We start from the raw sequence: 19,419 nt of genomic DNA, 5'->3' as shown, positions 1-19,419 counted from the left end.
ATAGTTAGGTACTTATAAATGACAGAAATTTATTTCTCATATTATTTCCTACTTCGTAAGTTGTCCCTACATGTTAGAAAAAGCTAACTAGCTCTTTATAAGGGCACTAATCCCAGTAATGAGGGCCTAATTGCCTCCAAAAGGCTGCACCTAATACCATCATCTTGAGGATTAGGATTTCAGCGTATAAATGGGGTGGGGGACAAATATTTAAATCGCAGCACCACCTGTAATCTGGAATATTATTAACTGCCTCATTGGGTGCTAGAATGAAAGGAGATAAGATTATTATTAGTTATGAGTTACCATAGTGGTTTTTTTTTTTAACTATAATGTTTGGGTTTTTTGTTGTTGTTGTTTCATTCTTGTACTTTTGACATTTCCTTCCATTTAAATACTTCTTTGTCTTTTGTAGGCCTATGTCTGTCTACTTAGGTGTGAGATGTATTTGTGTGTCAGGGATGAGGTTGCAATGCTAATGTTCAGTTGCCCTATTTGGCAATATTCTGATCATTATCTATTAAAAGTAACACCAGTGTTAACTAACTCTCCTTGCCTGACAGTAGTGCTGCCACTATTCCTTGTTTCTGTGGTAATAGATGAGGTTTGTATGGTCCTGTTATTCCAGCCTCCAGACACCATTCCAGATCAACTGGTGCCCTCTACGCCCCCGATGTGTATGGGGCCTCAGGTGAAGGATGAGTACATTTTCACTGTCATCTGGCATTCATCTCAGATTTGTGTCCTTTTTAGTTTCCAGTGAATAATATTCATGTTTTAAAATTGATTTATTTTATTTACATTTGATTTGCTGAAGACTAAATTATTTGTGTGTTTTTTTTTTTTCTTTTCCACCAAGTAACTTTTTCCCCTTCAGCAAGCTCATGAGCATTTTTCTTACTGGCAGATGGACATTTTTCTTTTGTATAACCCCTTATGTCATTTTTAAATACAGAATTGTTTTGTGTTCTCAGTTATGTACATCTTTGTAAATGTGTTTAAAAAAAAAAACCAAAATGGTGGATGAAGTGTTTTAATTGTAAATGATGGTATAGAAAGCAGTTGAGTGGGAGAACTCATCTCTGGTTTGTCTTTACATACCTCAGAACGTTGGGCACATAGTAGACACTTATCAAATGATTTGTCTTAGTTATATAATAGAATGAAACTAACTTATCTTAAAGAAGAAGGAATAATAATTAAAGCTTTTTTTCCTTGTAAATTTCCTATATGCCTTCATTGAACTCCCTAACCATAATTGGTTGAGGATGATCTTTATTCTGAGTTACTCTGTGGTTCAGCTGTATGGATGAGATTTGTCTGAACTGGATTAATTAAAGGGCTATAGATATGCAAGCCCTTTGGTCAACCAGCCATGCGTTCTTCTACCTTGTCATAAGTAACTACTATTCTTTAAATTTATTTTCCACACATTGTCAATAATTTTAATTGCCTTCTATGTTTATTTTACTGAAAATTAAATGTGCCCAGAACATATGATACTGCTTTTAAAATGCTTTGCCCCATTGGTTTTTTTTCCCCTCTCTTAAAGTTCTTAAATTTCCCAACTTGACTCTATTATATTTATGACTCCTTCAAATCTATTTTCCTTCTTTTAATAAATTAGGTCCAGGGTATGGGATTAGCCAGTCAAGCCGACTGTCATCTTCTGTCAGTGCCATGCGAGTCCTGAACACAGGTTCTGACGTGGAAGAAGCAGTAGCAGATGCCTTGGTACTCCTCTCCATTTCTTTATCATTATAAATGTTGTACTTATGAAACTAATGTATGAGTAATACAGTCCATGCATGTGGGAAAGGGGATGGGAAAATTCTTCTTAATTATATCTAGGAAGATGAAACATGAACAGTTTATAAAGTACAGCAATATAATTAATCCTTGATCTGTATTATTCAGAATTTTAAGGCCAGGCCAGTAATACTGATGGGATGTCAAGAATGTAAATATTCATGTCTTTAATATAGTAATTTGTTTTATGCACTGTAGTATACCAAAGGTAAGAACAGATTAGTATATAAACATACACTTACAAGCATGTAATTTTGAGGCTAGCATAACCTTGAGTATTTAGGGATTGTCCTAGTTGGGGTCAGATTTTGTGTAATCCTTTGTAGTTTTGTAAAATTTGTATTTTCTAAGCTGAAGGATAGTACAGCCTCAAAGCAAATTATAATCAAGATGTATTCTATCTTATAATTAGGTATAATTCTTGGTTCTTTATGCCGAACACAGCGAGATTTAAAAACATATTCTATGTGTAGATCCCAAAGGTCAAAAGAAAAAAACAAAACATATTCTTAGCCAGGCACAGTGGCTTACACCTGTAATCCTACCATTTTGGGAGGCTGAGGTGAGAGGTTGCTTGAGGCCAGAATTTCAAGACTAGTCTCAGCAGGACTGAGTTCCTGTCTCTACAAAAAAATTAAAAAATTAACCAGGCATGGGGTCACATCCCTATATTTCCAGCTACTAAGGAGGCTGAGGCTGGAAGATCGCTTGAGCTCAGAAGTTAAGAGATTGCAGTGAGCTGTAATAACACCACTGCACTGTAGTTGGTGTGACAGAGCAAGACTCAGTCAAAAAAAAAAAAAAATTCATTGATGATAGCTAAATATCTTCACATGTATAGTTCTGCTCTAACGATCTATGTGTGCTGAACTTTGTCTCTTTATCTCAGCCATTTGATTATTTTTTTTATAAGTTAATATAACTGATCTAGGACTTTGTTCTCTTGGGCATGGAATATATTGATCACATCTTGTTCTGATGATATTAAATTGATCAGATGTTTTATATAGACTATTCCTCATCACTGTGTTTCTCAATGTTTTGAGATTTTTTTAATTGAAATATTTACCAGTTAAATTCTGCTTATACAAATATTATAAATGGAGTAGATTATCCCAAAATGGTGAGTTTGAGTTATATGAGAAGTATTTAGCCACAAAGGCTAAAATCTGAATCCCAATAATCTGTTTTAGTCTACTTTTATTATTTGCATAGTGTAGATAACTCCAGTTACAACTCTCAAATTTTAGGCAACTATTAAGCATGATTTGTATCTGGAGAGAATCATAGATATAAATTTAATTTTTGAAATGACAAAAGAATCCAAATAATAAAAATATTTTGAGTTCTTTGGGGACTCTGGTTTATGAGAACATTTTTGTAGCTTAGATATATCTCTTTGAAGTAAAGGATATTGACAAGATTAAAGATATAGCCTGTTAATAAGTAGTTCTTTTGTATTTATATGTTAAAACACTTTATGTTTCTTATCACGGGCATTGTTAATGCCTACTTCATTGTGCTATTTAGCAAAATGTTCTTCATTATTTCAACTTTTCTCTTTAAAAATTTACTGCTCTCAGCTCTTAGGAGACATACGGACTAAGGTATAGACATTACTATTTTCTGACATCTTCTGATACCATAAACTTTTTTTTTTTCCTTCATCGGCTTAACAAATGATGGTCGTTAAACTCTTAGACATACATCTGTTTTTCTATAAATATTATTATCAAGAGAGAGGTAACTGCTTGAATAGTGTCTTTCTGGGGGTGCTAGTCCTGGCTACTTCATACAAGTGAGGTGAGGCCGTCCACACTGACATCTGTGGCAAAATTGGTCGTGGAGCCAACACGGAAACATCACAGTATTACCATTCTCAATTACTCTGGTGTTTCTAAGTCAATGTAGGGTATTTAGTGAGGGAAAAATCATTATAAAACTATTTTAAGTTCAAATTGTATTTCTTTTAGATTTTGGAGATAACTTACTGTTACCTGAAATTTTTAAAAATTAATTGTACTTCATCTTCACCACTAGACAAAGTTCAGATATCAAATTACATAAAGATTTGTTTTTAACTCTTACAAGGAAATCTTAAATAAACCATTTGTTCTCTCATTTCACTTTTAATATTTTAAAATATTAGGTGTAATTGGCAGTTACATATATTAATAATAGCCATAGATATAAAGAAATCAAAGGAATATGTTTTTGGAATAATATAAAAATATGTTTTAATATTTTTTGAAATAGATAATATAGACACATTGAGAAGAGCCTAGTAAGCAAAATAGTTTTTCATTTTTTGTATTTTACTTCTTTAGGAGACATGAGGATTGGGAAAAAGAGAAGGAAAAGTAGCAAGAGAAGTGGTAGGGGAAGTAAGGGACTAGAGGAAAGAGAAGGTAGAGAAACAGGAAAAAATAGAACTTTATACATGGGAAACGTACATTTATCTAATCCATTGTACTATTCCTTTAAAAAAGTAGTATTGGCTCTGCGCCTGTAGCTCAAGCAGCTAAGGCGCCAGCCACGTACACCAGAGCTGACGGGTTCGAATCCAGCCCAGGCCTGCCAAACAATGACAACTACAACCAAAAAATAGCCAGGCGTTGTTGTGGGCACCTGTAGTCCCAACTACTTGGGAGGCTGAGGCAAGAGAATCGCTTAAGCCCTGGAACTGGAGGTTGCTGTGAGCTGTGATGCCACAGCACTCTACTGAGGGCAACAGCTTGAGACTCTGTCTCCAAAAAATAAAAATAAAATAAAATGAAAAGGTAATATTTTCTTCTTATTAACTCATTTTTATCATTTACATTCTAATAGTTCTTGGTTTTCCGTGAAAAGGGAAAAGGAAAAAACCCACCCTTTGAGCACTCCCCACTTTATGTATCTGAACTTATGTATGGTCTTGTTCTGCTGCTACCACTTACCTACTTAAAGAATATTTTACCTTCTACAAACTTCTAAAACATTTTCTGAAGAAAAACTGAGTGTTGACATTTTATTATTATAATGATTAGCAGCATGCTTCGTGCTGATTTTAAATTAGGAGATCAGTCTTTTTGAGGTCAGTAAAAATTACAAAATACCAGTATGTTCATTTGGCTACTGCTAATGTGATTCTTTATATGTGACAGAAAAAACCTGCTCGAAGAAGATATGAATCATATGGAATGCATTCAGATGATGATGCCAACAGCGATGCATCTAGTGCTTGTTCAGAACGCTCCTATAGTTCTCGAAATGGTAGTATTCCTACATATATGAGGCAGACGGAAGACGTGGCAGAAGTCCTCAATAGATGCGCTAGTTCCAATTGGTCAGAAAGGAAGGAAGGCCTTCTGGGTCTGCAGAACTTGTTAAAAAATCAGAGAACACTAAGGTGAGATGCATTATCTTTTTTTTTTTTTTTTAATTAAATTATAGCTGTGTACATTAATGCAATCATGGGGCACCATAGGAGATGTATTATCTTAAAATATTTCACCATCAGTTTAGCACTTTTTGACTTGAATTTGTGTCTGTAACACTTTAGAAACATATGAACAGACTTGCATAAATTCAAAAGGTTGCATCAAAGTGTTTTTCCCAAGCCTCAGTCCTTTAAGACCATTAGAGGTTACTACAAAATGTTTCAATTCACTTGCTCTGTTTAACAAAACGGTTTAAAAGGAAACTTTTTATTCACAAATAGAAGGCAATAAAAGTGTTACTGATTTTAATATAAAAATAATACAGTGTGCATAACAATAAAGCTAACTGGTTTATAAAATTCATTTCTGCTAAATTTTTTAGAAGAGGAATAAATGTTTATGCTTATTTGGAAATGAAGGTATATTCTTAATATGCATCTAACATGTGACTCTTAAGTATAAGATGAAGTCAAATTGGAGTGAATTTCTCCAAGGACAGAAGTTTATTTTGCGTTTTGTTTCCCAATGGCTTTAGCTTACTTTTTTCCCCCTTCATTCTTCATTGTCCTCATCTGTGTAATATTTTAAACCTTTATAATCAACCCCTCTAAGAATCTAGCTTCAGATATTTCATAGATTTGATGATGTGTGGTGGAATGTATAAGGTTGCTTACTGACTTGATACTTGTGAAATTAGAGTTTTATGTACTTGCTGTGTATTTATTTTAGGAAGTATTAGAACTAAATATTTTACAATATTTATTTATGTACTACCTAATATATGTTTGTGTGTGTATAACACATACTTTATGAATCACTGCAATAAATAATTATAATATTGTTCTCAGCCCATCAAGGTTAGGTTCAGTATATCATTTTAAATGGCAAGGGAGTAGGTGTAGTTTAGAAAGATTTTAGCCCCTAATGGCAAAATTTTAAAAACCATCTTAGCACTTTAAAACGATAAGATTCATGTTTTGGGAATGCCATACCTTATACGTGCCATGCTGTATTAAAGAAATACAACTATGGGCAGCGCCTGTGGCTCAGTGAGTAGGGCGCCGGCCCCATATGCTGAGGGTGGCGGGTTCAAACCCAGCCCCGGCCAAACTGCAACAAAAAAATAGCCAGGCGTTGTGGCGGGCGCCTATAGTCCCAGTTGCTCGGGAGGCTGAGGCAAGAGAATTGCGTAAGCCCAAGAATTAGAGGTTGCTGTGAGCCGTGTGACGCCACGGTACTCTACCCGAGGGCGGTACAGTGAGACTCTGTCTCTACAAAAAAAAAAAAAAGAAATACAGCTATATTTATTTTCACAAATTTTAACCTTTAAGCTAAGGTAGATTACAACAGAATTGTTGTTGGATTTGATAACTTCATATTTATCCTTGACTAGTAAATCCCACACATTTCTCAATTTTAAGGATTAATCTTTTTTACTTTTTGTTGTTGTTAAGAAACTTAATTCTATGTAAGATCACTTTTATATGATTTCTACAGGAAGATATTAATTAGCCACTTTATATCTTGGCAGTCGAGTTGAACTGAAAAGATTATGTGAAATTTTCACAAGAATGTTTGCTGATCCTCATGGCAAGGTATGTTTTAACATTTCAGATAATTTACTCCTATAGGGTATCATCAGTGCCTTACCCATAAAAGAAGTAAAATAATAGCAGAAAACTATAAGCCATTTTTGACTTATTATTGTCTCAAAATTGTAGTAGTATTTTCAAACATAATGAAAATTAATTTTTTTTTTTTTTGTTGGGGATTCATTGAGGGTACAATAAGCCAAGTTACACTGATTGCAATTGTTAGGTAAAGTCCCTCTTGCAATCATGTCTTGCCCCCATAAAGTGTGACACACACCAAGGCCCCACCCCCCTCCCTCCGTCCCTCTTTCTGCTTCCCCCCCCATAACCTTAATTGTCATTAATTGTCCTCATATCAAAATTGAGTACATAGGATTCATGAGAAAATTAAGTATTTGATATCATACATAATTTAGAAATTATTCTCTGTTAATCATTTGAGCTTCTGTGGTGAAATATTGTCTAAGAGTGAAAACTGGAAGGGGTATAGTTACAAGAACAACTAAATTATAATTTAGTCAACTTGGTGTATTTTGTATTACCAAGAATGGTTACTATTTGTAAAAGATATAATTGGGATAAATTGAAGAAGTTTCTGACATTTTGTTTTCTTCTGTGATTAATTACTGCATTAAGTAAATTTATTCCTATTAATATTTTGAAAGAACAATTTTGTCAAAAAGAATTGTTGTTAAATAACACAAAGACAACAAAATATAGTTTTAGCCATAGTTTAGCAGTAATATAAAAGAAGAAACATTTCATACACTAAAATAGTCCATAAAAATTTCCAGAACTTTGCTCAAGTTTTAATATTAATTAAAATGTACTTAATTAAGTAATCATGCATAATCTGCGTGTATAATGTGAAATTGTGGTTTACATGCATAGTACTATTTAAAAATGTGGTCTTTTGTTCTGTTTTCAGCAATGTGTTTGATAATGATGAAACCTTACATATCTTCCTTTAGGGCCCCAAGTGTCTACAGGAGACTTTCTAGTCTAAGTGAAAAGGAGATGTGACAAGGAAATTATAACAAAATATCAGTGAACCTCACTTTACTGTTTTGTTTGATTTTGGTTTCTTTTTTGTTTGTTTGTTTTTTGTTTTTGTCTTCACTTTATTGTCACAATCTCATTTTCTTTTCATTTTTTCTATTTTTGATATTTGCTTTACTTGCAACAGTATTTAAAAAATTACTATTCCATTTTATAAATAAATCCACCTAAATATTTAAACCAGTGAAGTATACATGTAATTTAAGTAAATTGCTGATACTTTAAAACTGTATTTTACAAAAATTACTCTCTGTTAGAAGGTATATTTATTTTATCTGATGATAAAAGATCTCATTAAAAGACAAAGATGAAAATACATTTGGTAAGCAGTTTGCTAAAATTTTTTTAAGTTTATAACTTTTAAACTGAATGTGTAGATAACTGTACATTTCATATTGATATTGCTACCACTGGTTACAGCCACAGGTCTTGCTTTAATGCAGAATTTCTATAAATTCAGAACAAATTAACTTTTTAAAAATTTTAAAACTCTACACATTCAGAGAAACTTCTCTAGGAACAAACCATAGCAATGATCCCTGAAAGGATAGTCTTGAACAAATTAACTTTTTGTATTTTTAGTTCACAATGTAAGCCAAAAGACAAGATAGTTATTTAGGTTAGCTTGTTTTATTAAATGACATTTTAATGAATAGTCTGTTCAAGTTTGAAAAATATAGTTATTAATGATCTTCAATAACACTTCCCTACTGAAAGATACAAGACCAGGGCTATGTTATTTCTTGAAGTCACACTTTTTTACTTTTTCTTAGGCCAATAATCCAATTTGGTTGGATGCCGTATCTATGCAGTAATAAAGAGAAACATTTTTTAAAAGATCAAATAGAAGGGGCGGCGCCTGTGGCTCAAAGGAGTGGGGCGTGGGCTCCATATGCCAGAGGTGGAGGGTTCAAGCCCAACCCGGCCAAAAACAAACAAACAAAAAGATAGTGGGCAGCGCCTGTGGCTCAGAGGAGTAGGTTGCCAGTCCCATATGCCGGAGATGGCAGCTTCAAACCCAGCCCTGGCCAAAATCTGCAAAAAAAATTGAATAGAAAACTGATAAAGGAACTTAACTGAGCACAAATGTTTGGCCTTCCCTAATTGATAATGGACAGCTAGTTACAATTCTCTCAAAAGTTGAATCAGAAAAGTGACTTTCTGGGTTTTCTTTTTAGAGCCTTATAACAAACATAAAGTTCTTATTGACTCATCTGGTTTGGTTTGGGTTTTGGTCATTTCAATGAAGACAATGTAATGGGCTTTTGTTTGGTGATTGTTCATCAGAGGTTCTGTCAGTAAAAAATCCATTAAGAATAAACTGGGCATGTCACCATACTGTTCCAAGTTTACAATGTCTTAGTGTTTGATCTGAGTTTTTGTTTTGTATCCTGATGTTATTAAAATAGCAGCTATGCCTCTCATTATTTAATATATTTTTATAGAGAACCATCTTCAGGATCAAGCAACTCTTTTTGATCTTTTCTTTCCAAGTGTAATTTTGTTCTGTATTGGGGTCAGCCATTATTTTCTATAAATAGTGTGACTTTTCAGGCCATAATGGTCTCTGTCCCACCTACTCAGTTTTATCCTTACAACACTAAGGCATTCGTAATGGCAACATATAAACAAATGAATGTTGCTTGGTTGCAATAAAACTTTATCATTGAACATTATTTATGATATTACTTAACTATATCAAAATCCCACTTTGTACATAAACTAAAATCCAGCTAAAGATTTAAATCCAGTATGGTATATGTGAATGTTCATTAATTTTTTTTTTTTTTTTGGAGACAGAGTCTCACTCTATTGCCCGGGGTAGAGTGCCATGGCATCATAGCAATGGCAACCTCAAACTCTTAGGCTCAAGAGATCCTCTTGCTTGGCCTAGTGAGTAGCTGGGGCTACAGGTGCCAGCTACAACACCTGTCTGATTTTTCTATTTTTAATAGAGACAGGGTCTCACTCTTGCTTAGGCTGGTCTCGAACTCCTGAGCTCAAGCAGACCACCTGCCTGGGCCTCCTAGAGTGCTAGGATTAATGTTCATTTGTCACTAAATAGTCTTTTGATAGTTTTTAAAATTATAAAACCTACTCTTAGCTTGCAGGCCATAATTTACTGATCCCTATTCTATTTGCTCAACTCTTTTGACAGTGAAATAGAAACATATTCAGAAGCCTATACTCTTAACAGCTCATGTCACTGTTTGAAGGTTAGGAACTTTTTTTTTTTTTGTAGAGACAGAGTCTCATGGTACCGCCCTCGGGTAGAGTGCCATGGCGTCACACGGCTCACAGCAACCTCTAACTCTTGGGCTTACGCGATTCTCAGCCTCCCAAGCAGCTGGGACTACAGGTGCCCGCCACAACACCCGGCTATTTTTCTGTTGCAGTTTGGCCAGGGCTGAAGAGAAACAATGTACTCTGGCACCTGCTAGGTGAAATCACACAGTCCCTATCTTTTCCTGCCAGCCTGTGTATCTGATTTTGTGATTTTTTATCTAAGTTTCTTAGTATTGGTTGGTAATCCTCCTCTCAGTTTTCTCTCCTTTCCCACATGGAGACTGTATCAAATATTCTATGTGCTCAAAACTCTAGCCTTGTTCACCTCTTTCCCTATCTCATGCCCAACATATGTCCTAGTCTCTTAGCTTACCCAGAGCATGGAACCCAGGAACAACTCCCATTTCCTGCCTCCAACCAGCAAGCTGAACTGCATATAAAGCCATTCACTCTTTCTACTTGCCCTCCTGTTGAGTTGTAGCTGTGCTGTTAGATATATAAATCCTGTATTGTATCCTATCTCTTGCTAACATGGTCCCATCTGCTTGGTTATCCATGAATTTCTCACAAATTCCAATTTGTTGATTTCCTTATTTTGTTTTCCAGCTTTGTTGTGAGTCTATTCATCATGCCTTTTATATCATTTTAAGGATGTGGTATGGGCTAGGGAAAATGATGTGTTTTCTGTTCTGCCTAATTCAGTCTTCTTTGTGCCATTTATTTCACCTTTTAGGTACCAATTTCTTTGCTTATTTTCCTAATGTTGATGCTGTGTAGAGTCTTGCCTTAGTTGCTCTTCTTTAGTGAGTTACCTTATCTTGAACCTTCAGTTACCTGCTTTATCCTAAAAGGTACCAAATAGGTATTTCCAGCCTGTATTTTTCTCTTACGCTTATTTAAATGATCATATACCTATTGGTTATCTTTAATGTCAAAACTACTCTTCCTCCTACATTGCTTTATCTTGTTTAATGATACCACCATCCCTTCGTTGCTCTAGTGAAGAATTTTGGCATTATTATAGAAATTTCACTCAATGCTGTTGATTCAGCCTTCTGAATATCTCTCCATTCTCATTACTAATTCATGGTACAACTCTCTCATTGTACCCCACACACACACTCCTTCCATCTCTAAATTCTCCTTCACACTGATTCCTTGATTCATCTTTCTAAAAGGTAAATCTTCTCTACTAGCGAATCCTTCTGTGATTGCTCATTTGACCCCAAGAAAATGTCCAAACAAAGCCTATCATTTTTCTTTGTTATTCCCCCCTCCCTCTCAACTTAGCCTGAATTAAGTTAATTTCCCCTCATGTGCCATGCACTTTTCCTTATAGCCTTGAAATATGCTATCAGGGATACTTCCCTTTCTTCCTCAACTCAGCATTCTTGGGCCTCTGCTTGGGTAGCACATCTTTTTGAAGCCTGGATTAAATCTTCACTCTGAAGATCTCCACTTGGAGTCGCTTACCTATACTCAAAAAACTCACAGGGCAGACACTGTATAAAACTTTGCTCCTAGAAGGGAGATATTTCATACCATGACCATTGGATTGAGTGGGTTTTCTTAGGTTCTTTTAAGTTAAAGTTAGCATTTCAGTCTCTGTGTTAACAGATTCTGGGTAGTAGCCGGTTTCCTTGATAAGTGAAAGTTCTTGTCACTTTTGCCCAACATGGTTGAGACTACCTATTGTCCTCAGCTGAAATAAGACATTTAGACAACCAGGTTGTGAGCAGCAGCCCATATCCTTTCAGTTTTGACCACCTTCTCCAGTTCCCAGAATGTTTCCTTTTTATGTTTTTTACAGAAGGAAAATTTTTGTTTTGACTGTTCTGTATTTTTTCCTCAAATGTAAGCAGCATTAGTTGCCATTTTTTCCTCAGATGTAAACAGTATCAGATGCCAAAATCTATCCCCTGTGTTTGTCATTTGACTCTGAAGGAACTCTTTGAAAAGAGGTACCTACACTGAAATGCATACTTTGAATTTATTTTCAATTTATTTTGGCAATTTATTTTCTTTATCTTAAATTTCTTTGGGTAGGAATTTAATCTGTGCCTACTAAAATGGAGCAAAATTGAATACCCTACCTAGAAGCTTGCATATGGTCTCCTGACAAGTGTCTAGGCCAGTGGTTCTCAACCTTCCTAATGCCACAGCCCTTTAATACAGTTCCTGTGGATCACAACCCACAGGTTGAGAACCGCTGGTCTAGGCAACTCAGCTGCCTGTAGTCGTTGGATCAAGAGACCTTAACACATATCTGGGAAAAATAAATCGTTAGTTACTTTTTGCCTCCAAAAAACAGTAATGTTCCAAACTTTACAGAAATAATTTAACTTGAGAAAGTATTACTTCTGAGGGGAAAAAAAATTAGAAAAAGAAAGGGGAAAAAATTCTAGGTACTGTGGTTTAGAACCAAATGTTAGCTCTGTTCAGAAATAGGAGTTATAGCTGGGCGTTGAGGTGGGTGCCTGTAGTCCCAGCTACGTGGGAGGCTGAGGCAAGAGAATCACTTAAGCCCAAGAGTTTGAGGTTGCTGTGAGTTGTGATACCATGGCATTGTACCCAGGGCAATAGCTTGAGACTGTCTCCAAAAAAAAAAAAAATAGGAGTTAGTGTCTGTTATTCTTGGCTGCTTTCCAGAAGTTGAGCCTCAAGGATAGTGGAGTCTGGAAAAGAAGGGTTTTTGTTTTTATTTTTAAATTTTCTTGGTAAGGAAAAAGGTGAAAGAGAAACACTAGAAAATCATATATTCTTCTCCCATACTATTATTCATTTGACTCTTACTTTAAAAACTATTTTGAGTTTATCATAAAACTTTGAAAAACATTTGTCACTTTTATTTTCTAAGTGTTTTTCTTCCATACAGGAACTTTGCATTGATGGCGACTAATTTGTGTGTTTTTCTTTTTTTTCTTTTTTTCTTTTTGCATGCTGTCCCCTATGTTGGAACTCTCAATAGAGAGTAAGTTGGTTCAATATTTGTTGGAAACCTAACTTTACTGCATGACTGTGAAATTAACCCTTTTTCTCTATTTTTCTCTCCCAAAGAGTTCATGCAGTGTTGGACCCTTTGCAATCCACGAAGTGCTATTTGCAGTTATGCAAACTGTCATTCTGTTTGGAGATGTGCTTTTTAATCTACTAATTAATCTAATTTGATTATGTTCTTCTGTATTTGATGACTGGCACACCTAAGCTGTAAGGGAGGGTTAAGAAACAGCTGCTTCAATTATAATAGCTTAAATATTTAATTCTTTCCCGACAAATTACTGTTGTGAGATATATTGATTCCATTGAAAGTTGCTTCTACTGAATTATTTTTAAATGATTCCCAAGTTTCACAATTATTAAAAAAATTTAGCCCCTACCTTCCTACTTGTACTTTCCCATTCTATTAATGTCATTCTATAAAAGCAAATAGGGTAAGTTATAGATCAGTAGTTCTCAACTTTCTCTTCTGAAATAAAATGGTTATCACCAGTGTTATCCTAGAATTATATTAGCATATCCACTTTCCATTTTCTTTAATCATAGGTAAGGAAGCCTTACTGATAATATAGTCAAATAACATATGTTTTGTATGTTACATGTATTATACACTGTGTTTTTACAATAAAGTCAGCTAGAGATAACAAAATGTTATTAAGAAAATATGACAATATATTTACTATTCTTTAATTAGAACTGAATCATCATACAGGTCTTCATTTTTGTCATCTTCACGTTGAGTAGGCAGAGGAGAAGGAAGAAGAGGAATTGGTCTTGCTGTCTCAGGGGTGGCAGAGATGAAATAAAATCCACATACATAGTATAAATGGACCCACACAGTTCAAACTTGTGTTGTTCAAGGGTCATCTATATGATCATTTAGTAAGTACCATTGATAGGATATAAGTATTTTTGAAAGATAATAGTACAATTCTATATGTTGAGTACAATAAATAGTGTGTCTACATTTTAATTCAGCTATTCACATTATGTCTAACCAAATTAGGGTACTTAGAGAAATCTTCTTAAAGAAAATTTCAGTTCAGATCTTGACAGGAACATAAACTTTGGATATGCTAGCATGAGAAGAAAGCGCCTCCTGGAAATGGTAGCATGAGTCCAAAAAAAGAAGGGAGATGTCAGAGAGTTTATAGGAAATAAAAATAAGTTAATCTTGGATAGAATGAAAGAAAGGTCTTCCCTTGCACTGAATAAAAAGGGTTGGCTACTGATTATAGGGTAAATTTTCACTTAAGAGAAAATTCTTAAATTCATTGAACAATTTTTTATTTGGTCCTCAGCCTCTGATAACTTTGAGTGTTGTTCTAATTAGTGATACAAGACTATTTTAAAATATATTCATTATTCTCAAATGGTATGTTCCAGATGGGAAGATAGAATTAACAGAAAAAAGTTAAATACTATCACAAATAGCTAGTCCCATTATTAGTTCCAAGTCCAGAAAATCAGTGGCTATTCTATCATTTAAAGTAGTCCAAGAAGCTTCTTGGCTGAGACTTGGGCAGCATCACATACTGTGTGTGTAAATGAATGGAGTAGTGGTGTGGTAGGAAATCAAGGAGGTATGTGAGTTATGTTTCCAGATAGTCCAAGATCAGTTTGGAGTTAGTTTCTTAAGGATTTGAGGTATTATCTTATAGACAGTGATGACAGTAAAGGATTTTATCTCTGTCAAGAAAGCTATACCACAGTCTGATGGTGAAAAAGACATATGAGTTGGCAAATTATAGCCTGCAGGCCAAATTTGCTCTACTGCCTGTTTTTGTAAATACAGTTACGTTGGAACATAGCCATGATCATTTTTCCATGTAGTATCTAAGGCTGTGCTGCAAGGGCAAAGTTGAGTAGTTGCAATAGAGATTGCTTGGCATGCAAAGCCTGTGATATTTACTGTCTGTCATGTTACAGAAATAGTTTGCTGACCCCTGTACCGGTATGCAAGAAATATAAAGACTAAAGTCAGGCTACTACAGAAATTCAGACCTTGGGTAAGAAAGTTTTAGTGCTTATAAGGATAGTGTGATAAACGGATTTTGGGAAGGCCAAAAGCTATTTTAGAGATTCCAGTGCTTCATAGGATAGATCAGAGAGACCTTGTCAAAGAGGTCACACTTATTATGAAAAGAGAATCAAGATAAAGACATTTAGGATGTAAAAGGAGAATTGCTGAGAAGCAGAAAGGAGTGAAATAATAAGAGGAAGGCAATGTCAAGTTACAGAATAGCCAAACATACTCAGGAAAAAGCTATTACATGCCACAATTAGAAGATAATTGGTAGGAGCACTAAGATGGAAACTGATGCACCTGTAAGCAGAGTAGAGAAGAACAGTAAAGATATGAGTAATAAAAGAGTAATGTTAGAGACCATGAGTACCGACGAGAGAGATTAGCCCTAAAATGAATAAAATCACTTCTTTCTTGGAGAAATGATTATCAGAAGGATAGGAATAGAGGAAATCAAAGTGAGAGTAAAGTCATTGGAGAATTAAATGTGGAATGACAGTAAAGTAGATGAAGTGAGTCATACAGTAATAGAGTTGCTAGAACACAACTGAAAGTGACTTCGCTTCAAGTCCTGGCCTACCTATTGACCAGCTGTGAAATATTGGGCAAGTTGCTTAATTTTCTGGTTCTCTGTTTCCTTATTCATAAAATAGAAGAGTTAACTTAGGCATTCTAATGTGTATTATTTTAAGAGTGGAGTTTTGTATGGGAAATAGTTGGAATCTTCAGGAAAGGCAAGAGTTGAAATTAGGGTGAAAATAAACTAAAGAATGAGAGTAGGGGTGCTAGTAAGCCAGGTGTGGGGGAGAGGCAGGAAACCATGGTTTGAGTTTGCTTATTTCTGAGCTGTAAATACTCCTAAACCATGACTGATTTTTAAGCTACCAACCACCTCACAAAATTTCAGAATATTTAATAATCAACTCTTGATGCAGGTACAAACTGACTCCAACACAACAATGACAGATTTTCCAGGTAGCAGTAAGAATAAGTACCTTTGAGATTTGCTTACTTGTCATAGACTAGGTCTAGTGAAATTCCTTCACAGTATCCTGAGCACCAAGGAGAGGGCCGTAGACAGTTAAACAAAACAGTCAGCCAAGTTAGGAATATGAGAGAAGCCAAGTTTGAGGGTGGTTAGAAAAGAGAAGAGAATCTAAAGGAATCTACATTGTGAGTGAGAACAGTCTTGAGGAAAACACTGCCTGAGGACCAGGGAGTATTAGAAAATTTAAAGTAGTCATAGTTTCTGCTTTTACAATATAGAACTTAAGCAAATCACTAAAATATATTTTTTGGTTTGGTTTTGTTTTGTTTTTGAGACAGAATCTCACTTGATGTCTTAGCTCACAGCAACCTCAAACTCTCGGTTTCAGGTGATCCTCTTGCCTCAGCCTCCCAAGTAGCTACGACTACAGGCAGCCACCACAACGTCTGGCTATTTTTTAGAGACGAGTGTCTCATTCTGGCTCAAGCTGGTCTCGAACCTGTGAGCTCAGGCAGTCCACCTGCCTCAGCCTTCCAAGTGCTGGGATTACAGGCATGAGCCACCGCACCTGGCCTGTGTTTTTTTGTTTTTATCTCAGATTCAAATATTAAAACTTAGTTGTAATTCTGATCGAGAAAAATCCTTCATTTCTTACATAAGAGAAAAACAATTCATCTTATAACTGTATAAGGAAATTCAAGAAATAAAATATACATTGAAAGCAAAAACCTCAATTCTCAAGTTAGCATAGCTAACTTTTGAGATTATTAACTATTTTTAAAACCATGGTATTTATGTATGAGATTATAATTTGTCTCATAATATGGCATGGTTGACACTTTTAAAGAGGCTTTTACTTTTTACCTAGAAATAAATTTTAATTGTCCCCTATGGTGTTGAATTTCTACTTGTAAAGACATACCTTATTATAGGTCACTCGTCATGTATTTTAATACAATATATTATTTATGACCATGAGCTTCCTTTCATAAAAATTTTTTTCATCTTAAAAAAACTTTTAAGCTAGTGGATTAATATTACAACCAAGTATAAGATTCATCAGTAGAAATAGAGACTAATATGCCATCCAGGACTTTTTTTTAAGTCACTGAAATTTAGATGTAGACATTTACCATGGGCTTATTTTATTTTAGATATAGTTGTAGCTATCCCAGATCATTTAAAATTATTTTGGGGGCAGTTTTAGTAAATAAGATATCTCATACCAAAATATTTGTGACAGTTGTCATTTTGACAAATCTGAGGATTCTCTGATTATCCCATTATGCCAGATAAATTTTATACTCTTAAAGTAACTCTCAGTATAGTGGTCCTGTGGTTTATTAAGTGCCACTCTTCCAAAATGCTGAAGAGTCAATGAGACTATACATAGTTATTTCTCTCTAGTTTATATAGAGTGGATTTCATTTTAACCAGTTTGAGCTGTGGCATCATTGATAACATTAGGTGTGCCAGCCATTATGGCCAAACTTTCTTTACCAAGTGATGCTGCATGGAATAGCTAATTGTTGAACTTCTACAAAAGTTGGATAACAGTTCAAATGTACTCTTGTATCACAGAGTCCAATGAAAAGCAAGAGAGATTGTTTTTCCGCTTGGCTGCCAATCGCTGTGCCTCTGATTCCTGTATTCCTTTCTATTTTAGTTTTGAATTGAGCATAGAGGTCAATATTTCCTTCTTTTTTCCACCCCCCTCCTCCCCCTTTATCAACTTTAGGTGTTCAGCATGTTTTTGGAAACTCTAGTGGATTTCATACAAGTCCACAAAGATGATCTTCAAGATTGGTTGTTTGTACTGCTGACACAACTACTAAAAAAAATGGGTGCTGATTTGCTTGGATCCGTTCAGGCAAAAGTTCAGAAAGCCCTTGATATTACAAGGTAAAATGTTTCTCACATTATTTCAAGTTTACCTGACAGTAATTAGGAGTATTTAGTTTTCTGTATTAAAAGTTCAGATTTCTTAAATCCTTTTAAACAATTTAGACTGTATGGGCTCTATTTGAAAATTATTCCTTATAGCCTATTCACTTTATATGTTTAGTACAATATTGCTCTTTAGATCAAACTGTGCATTTCTTTTGTAAAAATTTTATTAATATTGGTCGAATTCAAAGTGGTGTTTTATTTTTATTTTAACTAAGCTATATCTACAAAATAAGGTTGAAGATTTTATTCTATCTGATGTAGAAATAAAATTATTTTCTATGTTTTGAGAGATTGTTTTATTATACATTTAAATATTCAAAATCTCTTTTTAGAAGATTTTGAACCAATGATATATTTTTACTTTCTTGTGTAGATTGTTGAAGTGACTTATTTCAAATACCCATTTACTAAGTTGAGGTGAGTCTAGAATTCAGATTTTAGGTGTGGGGAAACATTTCTAAGAATGTTGAACTTTTTACTGAATATGTTTTTCTAAATATCAAATAAATCTGTAGTAAAGGCAAGGTAGACTATAATTGATTAACCCTGTCGTGGGTATAAATTCAAATGTTCATGTTCTTCTGGGAATGCTTTTATTATATACTCTTATCATATAAACTACACCATTTACAGATAACTATTTCATGCATGCTGTTTGAATATGTTTTGCTATTAAGCATAGTCTTTTTGCTATTTCATGCCTGCTTGTTGACTTAATTTTTTGTTTTGTTTTGCTTTGCTTTTATTTCAGAGAATCTTTTCCAAATGATCTTCAGTTCAATATTCTAATGAGATTTACAGTTGATCAGACTCAAACACCAAGCTTGAAGGTAAAAATTTGAGTTAGTTTAAAGTCATTGTAAAGGAATTGAAATATTTTATTAATAAAGTTATGTTGGTATTTGTATTTCTGTCACATGAAAAGCTGTTCAATCTGTGGGTTTTGTTTTTATAAACTTTCAGACAGTCAAGCCAGCATTTCGGGACCAGCTTCACTCTTTTTGGAGCTATAAGGTTTTTTTTGTTTTTGTTCATCTGCATTGTTTCTTTTCTTAACTCTTTCTGCAGTGTTTCAGATAATATTTGTATGCATCCACATTCAACTACTAACCTTTGTAAGCCTTTTACGCATGCACATATTTTATTTCAAATATTATTTAAATGTCAGACTTTCTTCTGGAGAAATTTAATGGAGATACACATTAAGAATGCATCACAAGTATGGCCATCTAACCCTGAGCTGGTAATGCAAACTTGCTCTATGAAGTCTTACCTAATTCTATGTTTGTGATT

The 19,419-nt window shown here is 34.5% G+C and overlaps 1 protein-coding gene across 50 annotated transcripts in view; it reads left to right on the top strand.

The window, feature by feature from the left end:
- Positions 1-19,419, top strand: part of CLASP2 (cytoplasmic linker associated protein 2) — a 238,037-nt gene that overhangs the window by 161,005 nt on the left and 57,613 nt on the right. For 11 of the 50 annotated variants that reach the window (XM_053598623.1, XM_053598622.1, XM_053598619.1 and 8 more), the window contains 7 exons: positions 629-691; positions 1,628-1,734; positions 3,393-3,416; positions 4,953-5,197; positions 6,760-6,823; positions 17,915-18,078; positions 18,878-18,956. In XM_053598623.1, the coding sequence (XP_053454598.1) occupies positions 629-691; positions 1,628-1,734; positions 3,393-3,416; positions 4,953-5,197; positions 6,760-6,823; positions 17,915-18,078; positions 18,878-18,956 (746 nt within the window). Of the gene's footprint in view, positions 1-628; positions 692-1,627; positions 1,735-3,392; positions 3,417-4,952; positions 5,198-6,759; positions 6,824-17,914; positions 18,079-18,877; positions 18,957-19,089; positions 19,141-19,419 lie in introns of all 50 variants that reach the window. The other 39 variants (XM_053598615.1, XM_053598607.1, XM_053598611.1 and 36 more) reach the window with 7 other exon arrangements.

Source organism: Nycticebus coucang, chromosome 8 (assembly GCF_027406575.1).
Source record: "Nycticebus coucang isolate mNycCou1 chromosome 8, mNycCou1.pri, whole genome shotgun sequence".
NCBI lineage: Eukaryota > Metazoa > Chordata > Mammalia > Primates > Lorisidae > Nycticebus > Nycticebus coucang.
Note: the sequence above shows the minus strand (reverse complement) of the source record. Positions and strands in the feature narration are given on the sequence as shown.